Here is a 6,556-nt window from a genome sequence, read left to right as displayed (position 1 = left end):
TCCCCCCCCCCCCCCCCCCGCAAGCCATCACACTCTCTTTACGTACAATTATGCACACAATTTGAAGGTGATACACTGGTTTTTGGTTCTTGCTTTGCTATAATCCAGATAGATGATTCTGAGCTAAACTCTTCTTTAGGCTCAGTTTTGTTAGCTATAAGATAAAGGCATTTACTGGGTGATCTCTAAGGTCCTCTTCAGCCTGCCAAGTCCATATGTGCATCTGCCTTTTATAAACAAAATCAGTATGTAGTGCTATCAACCGAGATTGCTTTTAAATGAATACTCTGTTAACATGAATAATGATGGTTATACATTTTTCCATCTCTAAACTGGGATGACGAACTCTGCAGAAACGATCTCACAGGGAGATGCAGCTCTTAGATGATAGGTGTGAAAACACTTTTCAAACTGTAAACATCTATTCAAATGCCACGTGATCTGTATTCTCACAGTAAAAATGGCTTCCCTCCACTTTGCTGAGAGCTCACTTCACTGCATCTTAGCGCTTGTCTTTTGCCTTGTTGGAATCTATTTTATCTGCCTCTGCTAGAATGAATTGCTTGGAGGCTCCAGGAGGAATTCAGGTAGCTGTTGCCTGACTGAACGAGGAAAGGAATGAATGAGGAGTTGGATCACTGTTGGTTCTTACTCTGACACTGGCTAGAAGGTGAGTTCTGGTTACCTTCTTTGTATGGCACGTGCAAGGAAAGAGGTCATCCTCGGTCTGTGGTTCTACCCTCCTCATGCCCTCCCGGATTTGGGGCTCACCCACTTGTAAACTGGCATATTCCTGTATAGGAAACAATACAAAAACATGTCTTATATATCACTTAATGTCCACTTACCAAATTAGATACGCTGAAGACTGCTAGAACACAGTCCACTTAACTCACGTGTCAAGTTGTGATATGCAAGGTCCTCCATATTCCCCTTAAAAGCCCAACAACAGAGCTTCTGAGAGGCGGCTGACCCTTGGGCACTGGCTGCCTATTTCTAAGGGACCACTCCTTAGTCTACGCTTCACTGATATGACTCGTACCGTACTTTTTTTTGACCTTCTGCCACGTAGCGAAAATAATTGTGCTTCTCATCTTCCCTAGACTGAGAATCTGAGGACAGACTATTTCTGCCTGACTCACCATGGCTGGTACAGCCTCAGTCGCATCTTCATTCATCATGTGCTTGCTCTGGGCTAAGCTCTGGCCGAGGTGCTTAGGCTCGAAAAATGTGAGTTAAATGAATGAACTCTACCCTGTGGCTCTTTAGAAACTCAAATAGTACGTCCCCCCAGCTCCTTCTTCAGTTTACATACTTCACCATCCCCTAGGAAAGGTTATAAAGGGGGAAGGGACCAGGAATGACCAACTTTGTTCTGCAGCACAGCCTAAGACATGGGGCTCAATATCTGCAATTCTGCAATTCTGAACTTAAAAAATCTTAACTTAGATCTAGTACTATTATTAGCCAATTACTTGTTTACTACTGCATTTTTTTTAAAAAAAGAACCTTTCAAATTGTCAGATACGCTCTGATTACAATGCCTAAATGGGTAGGTCCATAAAAACAATTTCCAAGAAAAATCATGGCCCATATGGGGTCAGCACAACAGGTCCAAACATACCTTGCACTGTATAGAAAAAGAAATGGTAAGGCAGCAGCAATATTGTACAGAGAGGGAATGTGAATCCACGCACAGTAACTCTGTAGGATCAGAAGCCAATTTTCTAACCACATACTACATGGTTCTAACATTAATACTTTTCTTTTAAGGTTGTAGCATTCTCCATTAGCTAATCTTTGCCTTTCTACTATTTTCATTATTATTTAATATTTATCCCTGATTTTTGCCTACAGAGGTATACATATATCTCCTTAATGAATATACTATTATAAATTGTTAAGTGAAATATTACTTGCTACTAACATGACCAATTACAAGTATGTCTATTTTCTTAGAAAATACTGACCTGGAAAAGTTTAAAATAATAACAGAATATGTCATCACCCATGAGATTATTTCTTGCAAATTCTTGTCCTGTTTTTGCTATCTTCTTTGCCTGTGGGAACAAGAATAATATCCTTTAACGAAACATATTTTTCCCCATACAGACATACGCTAACTGATCTTCAGAGGACATTTTAGTGGGACAATAGTGGAAAAAATATCTTTGGGGTCTTGTGCGGTAAAGGAAACATTTAACAGAGTATCTTTGTTCAAATCAAAGGGACGATTTTAAGACTCGAAAGTTTGAGAAGTCATATTGGGCCTTCTAGAATTGGCCTCTCTTGGAGAAAAGGCATACAATAATTGAACTAACAATGACTTTGCAAAGTAAATGTAAGATGAAGCTTAATGCACTGCCTTAACAATTTTCAGCAATTAGTTTGATGCTTCTTTCATGCAATCCCTCATTTTAATCCATAGCACAGTTAGGTTTTCCTCCTGCCAGGCTGGCCATCTTCATTTTCATATTGCTAGGTGAGGTGAGGCAGTGCTTGGGGCTCAAATCAAACTGACTAAAGGAGACAGCATAATCAAGGCCAAGGTTTAGCTTTTTGTGTCATGTGCAGAGTGGACAGCTAATCCAAGCCACTATGCCTGTGTTTACCCTGAAGGGATCTGTGCTATCCGCGGGGAGGTGGCTTCCCATTTACAGGTAAGGGTCTACATCTAAGCATCCCGAATGCTTTCCAGGCACAAGACATTGAAAATGAACCCACGATAATTGGGGTATGAAGAGACTGACCTTACCTCTTCATCGTGATCTTTTGCCCATTTAAGTTTTTCTAGGAGATCGCTCAGGTTGCTTTTAACTGGAATGTAGTGTTTCCAGGGCTGCAGTTCATTATAAAAGTGTTCATAGTAGATGGAGTCCTGCTTCAGCACCACACTGTCACCTACTAGCAGATACGGTAGGCGATAAGCTGCAACGGTGCCATCGACGTTTATCTGATACTTATGCTGCAAACAGCAGTAAAGTAGAAGAACCTCCATTAAATTTCCTTTTTCCCACTCTTCTTTATTCTCCTTCTCTTTCCACACATCAAACCTCAGATACAAACTGGCCAGATTTTGCCCACGGCCTCCACCACTTAGTAAGCGCTATTATATATAACATGCTGACCTAGAGCTAAGGGCACATTTTGATGTTCCCCCAAGTTTCAAAAAGGGTCCACAAGGCTAATGGTGGGGCAGCCAATAAAATTATAAAACTGATGTCCTAAGGCTACAACCTAAGGAAAGATAGATTTATCGTGACTCTGTAATCCATTTACTACTTTCTTGATGGCACGTGAGCACCTCACGATGGCACATTCTATGCTGTGTTACCTTTTAACATCAGGTGGCCACATGCAAGTTTTAATGAAATTAACAAGCTCTGGGGCAAGAACACCTATGAATCAAAATATTTATAGCACTGTGGTAGTCAACAGTCTTTAGCTGTAGCAAATTCAACAGGTAGAAAGAAAGCAAAGGTCTGACAAAATACCCTCTGAGGAGGGATGGCTGGTATCAGATTTGATTTGGTATCAAATCTCCCATTTCTTTCCAAAATTTCTGTGATATGCATGTGGAAGAAACACAGACAATTCAACTTATGGCCTTCTTTAGGTCTTCCTCGTACCAGGTCACCCATCAAAAGAAAATCAGGCCGTTTACAGCACAGACAGCTAATCACTGGCCTTCCCACCTGCAGGAGACAGCTGACTACTTTTTGGCCCACTTTTCCGTTCACCACATAGGGCTTCAAAACCCCTCAGTGGTCTAGAGATCCGGGCAGCATCCCATTGCTTGAAAACAGGGAGTTGTCAGAGAAAGGATCCATACTGGGGAAACAGGAACAATCCACATTCTAGACACAGAAAGTGTGTAGCATCCCCAGAGTTCCTGGGCAGAACATTTGGATGGATTCCAAGTCATTTCCCTACCAGAAGGCCCGATAAGAGACACCTGGTTTATATTTCTTCTTTAGTCTTTTATGATGCTATGGCTCTGGGAAGAAATATTTGTAAAATTACTTACATGTATTTATTAATAAAAAAGGATTTGGAACTGAAATATGCTTTTCTTGAGGGTCAGTTGGGGGAAAAATTATAGCTCTACCCAGGTCCCAAGCTCCTGTGGTGCATATTTAATATCAGTTCTAGGTACTGAGTACAACCCAGGTTGCCCCCCTAGGAACTGGGTAGTCCCCGGGGCTCCCTTCCTTACTGTTCCTAAAATGTTGTGCTCACCTCTCTCACCCCTGTAATTTACAGGCCTCGATTTCCTGCCCCCAAATGCAGGTATTTGGAAAAACACAAAGGATTGGCCACGGATGATGTCATACCTTGAAGAAATCAAAAAATGAAATGTGTTTCACAATGGGACCATACAGGCTTTCATCGTGTTTAAAGAAGAAAAAGTTGGTGAAAGCAGCGTCTATGAGTTCTGGGTGTTTTCTGCTGAGTTTAACCAACTCAAGTCTCTCTTTTCGGCTGTCTCGCCCTCTCCAGACAGCTGTGGAGTTTTTGCTTTCCCAGGGAGGACCCGTGTTGGCTTGCACAGACATCATATCCAGACTGACTCTGGAAGACAGAGAGTACAACAGATTTTTCTCCCAAACCATCACATTGCAAGGGTTGTTGGGAAAGAACTCACCAAGGAAGGAAAACCAAGGCTCTGGGTCGTCTGGGACCCGTCTCTCACCGGCCCATGGTTTCCAGGACAGAGTCAGTCAAGTCGTAGGTAGGCATCACGATATCCTTGGAATCTGTGGAGCCACACCACGAAAAGATCGGATGGATGTTTGAATCAGATTTCTTTTTTTCCAAAGGCCAGTCTCCCAAATTAACAAAAAACTCCACATCGGGCATCTTCACCTAGGAAAAGAAAGCCAAGATGGTTAAAATGATGGTATAGTTTTTCATATCAGCCATTTCACTATCATTGTCAAAATTCCACTAAAACCCTGCTAAAGCACACTACACCCAGGGACAGGATTCAGCATATGGCAATTCTCCTTTAGGCTCAAAGTAGGTTTAGTACCAAAATAATTTTACTGTAAAGTATCTTCTTTTCTTAAAAAAATTTACTTATTTATTTATTATTTTGACTGCACTGGGTCTTAGTTGCAGCATGCAGGATCTTCACTGCGGCACGTGGGATCGTCATTGCAGCATGCGGGATCTTTTAGTTGTGGCATGCATGCGGGATCTAGTTCCCCAACCAGGGATCGAACCCAGGCCGCCTGCACTGGGAGCACGGAGTCTACACACTGGACCACCAGGTAAGTCCCAGGTATTTTCATCCATAATGTACTGTTTGGGGTTGAGTGTATCCCCTTAAAAGATATGCTGAAGTCCTAAACCCCAGTATCTCAGAATGACCTTATTTGGAAATAGGGCTGATGCAGTTGTATTTAGTTAAGATGAGATCCTACTGGACTAGGGTGGACCCTTAATCCAATATGACTGGTGTCCTTGTGAGAAGAGATGAAGATGTCAAAACACACAAGGATAACACCATGTGACAACAGAGAGGAGTGATGCAGCTGCCGGGAACACCAAGGATTGCCGGGCACCCCCAGAAACTAGGAAGAGCCAAGAAAGGATCCCCCCTATAGGTTTTAGAGGAAGCACTGCCCTGCTAACACCTTGATTTCAGACTTCTAGCCTCCAGAATGGAGAACAAATTGCTGTTGTTTTTAGCCACCCAGTTTACAGTACTTTGTTACAGCATCCCTAGGAGACTAATACAGGTATACTACCTGACATAAAACTTCAGAATACTATATAGTACTTAAGGGTCCAGAATAGAACAACCCTGGTATTGTTATTATTTTTATTTTGAAAAATTATAGTGTAAAACCTGGGCTCAAATTGTCTATTATACATCTGAGAAAAGAAATACTTACTTTTCTAGTCAAAGAAAGTAGTATGGCATCCATGAAAATTCTAAAACCTACATGTTCACCATGAGTCTTGATATAAACCTGGAAGAGAATTAAATGTTTACTGTTTGTCTAAAAGTGCCCATTGACTTCACTGAGATCAATCTTATCACAATGATCTGCAGAATGATTTTTAATAAAACTATGTAGCTAGTTGTAGCCAAATGGTCAAAATAAAAAATAACTAAGGCAAGAAACCCTCAGTCATGAATTGTACCTTGTTATCCTTCAAGGTATAATGACACAAGCTCTGTCTTTGTCCAAATCTTTTCGGGATTTCTGTTGCAATCTTTTCTGGATCAACGGTAGGGAAATGTGCCAGATCTCTCTGAATTTGAGTAATGGTTTCTGGGCAGTTCATCTCCCATAGCCAGGCTGCACTGTCTTCCAAAGGACAGTCACAATTCTCATGGTAAACTGGCCCTAATTACATACAAGGAACAAAGTATACAGTAATAATTTCACTCAGCATTTGAAACATGTAACAAATATTCATAATATGACTTTACAAGTTTTGCCTATTTAGATGGGGAGGGAAATTTGATGGAAGACATATTTTAAAAAGAAAAACATTTTTATTACCCTGCTGTATCTCAAGTTAAGTCTGTTCTGACCGCTCT

General features: G+C 41.3%; 1 protein-coding gene across 1 annotated transcript in view; it reads right to left on the bottom strand.

The window, feature by feature from the left end:
• POGLUT2 (protein O-glucosyltransferase 2) overlaps window positions 1-6,556 on the bottom strand; it is an 11,365-nt gene that overhangs the window by 1,239 nt on the left and 3,570 nt on the right. The window contains exons 3-9 of the mRNA XM_007461517.1: window positions 6,154-6,359; window positions 5,901-5,978; window positions 4,694-4,866; window positions 4,335-4,572; window positions 2,756-2,965; window positions 1,971-2,060; window positions 686-793 (exon numbers count right to left, since the gene is read on the bottom strand). Coding sequence (XP_007461579.1) covers window positions 686-793; window positions 1,971-2,060; window positions 2,756-2,965; window positions 4,335-4,572; window positions 4,694-4,866; window positions 5,901-5,978; window positions 6,154-6,359 — 1,103 coding nt within the window. The remainder of the gene's footprint in view (window positions 1-685; window positions 794-1,970; window positions 2,061-2,755; window positions 2,966-4,334; window positions 4,573-4,693; window positions 4,867-5,900; window positions 5,979-6,153; window positions 6,360-6,556) is intronic.

The sequence above is a fragment of the Lipotes vexillifer genome, unplaced genomic scaffold, assembly GCF_000442215.2.
Source record: "Lipotes vexillifer unplaced genomic scaffold, Lipotes_vexillifer_v1.1 scaffold655, whole genome shotgun sequence".
NCBI lineage: Eukaryota > Metazoa > Chordata > Mammalia > Artiodactyla > Lipotidae > Lipotes > Lipotes vexillifer.
The sequence above is the reverse complement of the archived record's forward strand: the minus strand, read 5'-3'. Positions and strand labels throughout refer to the sequence as shown.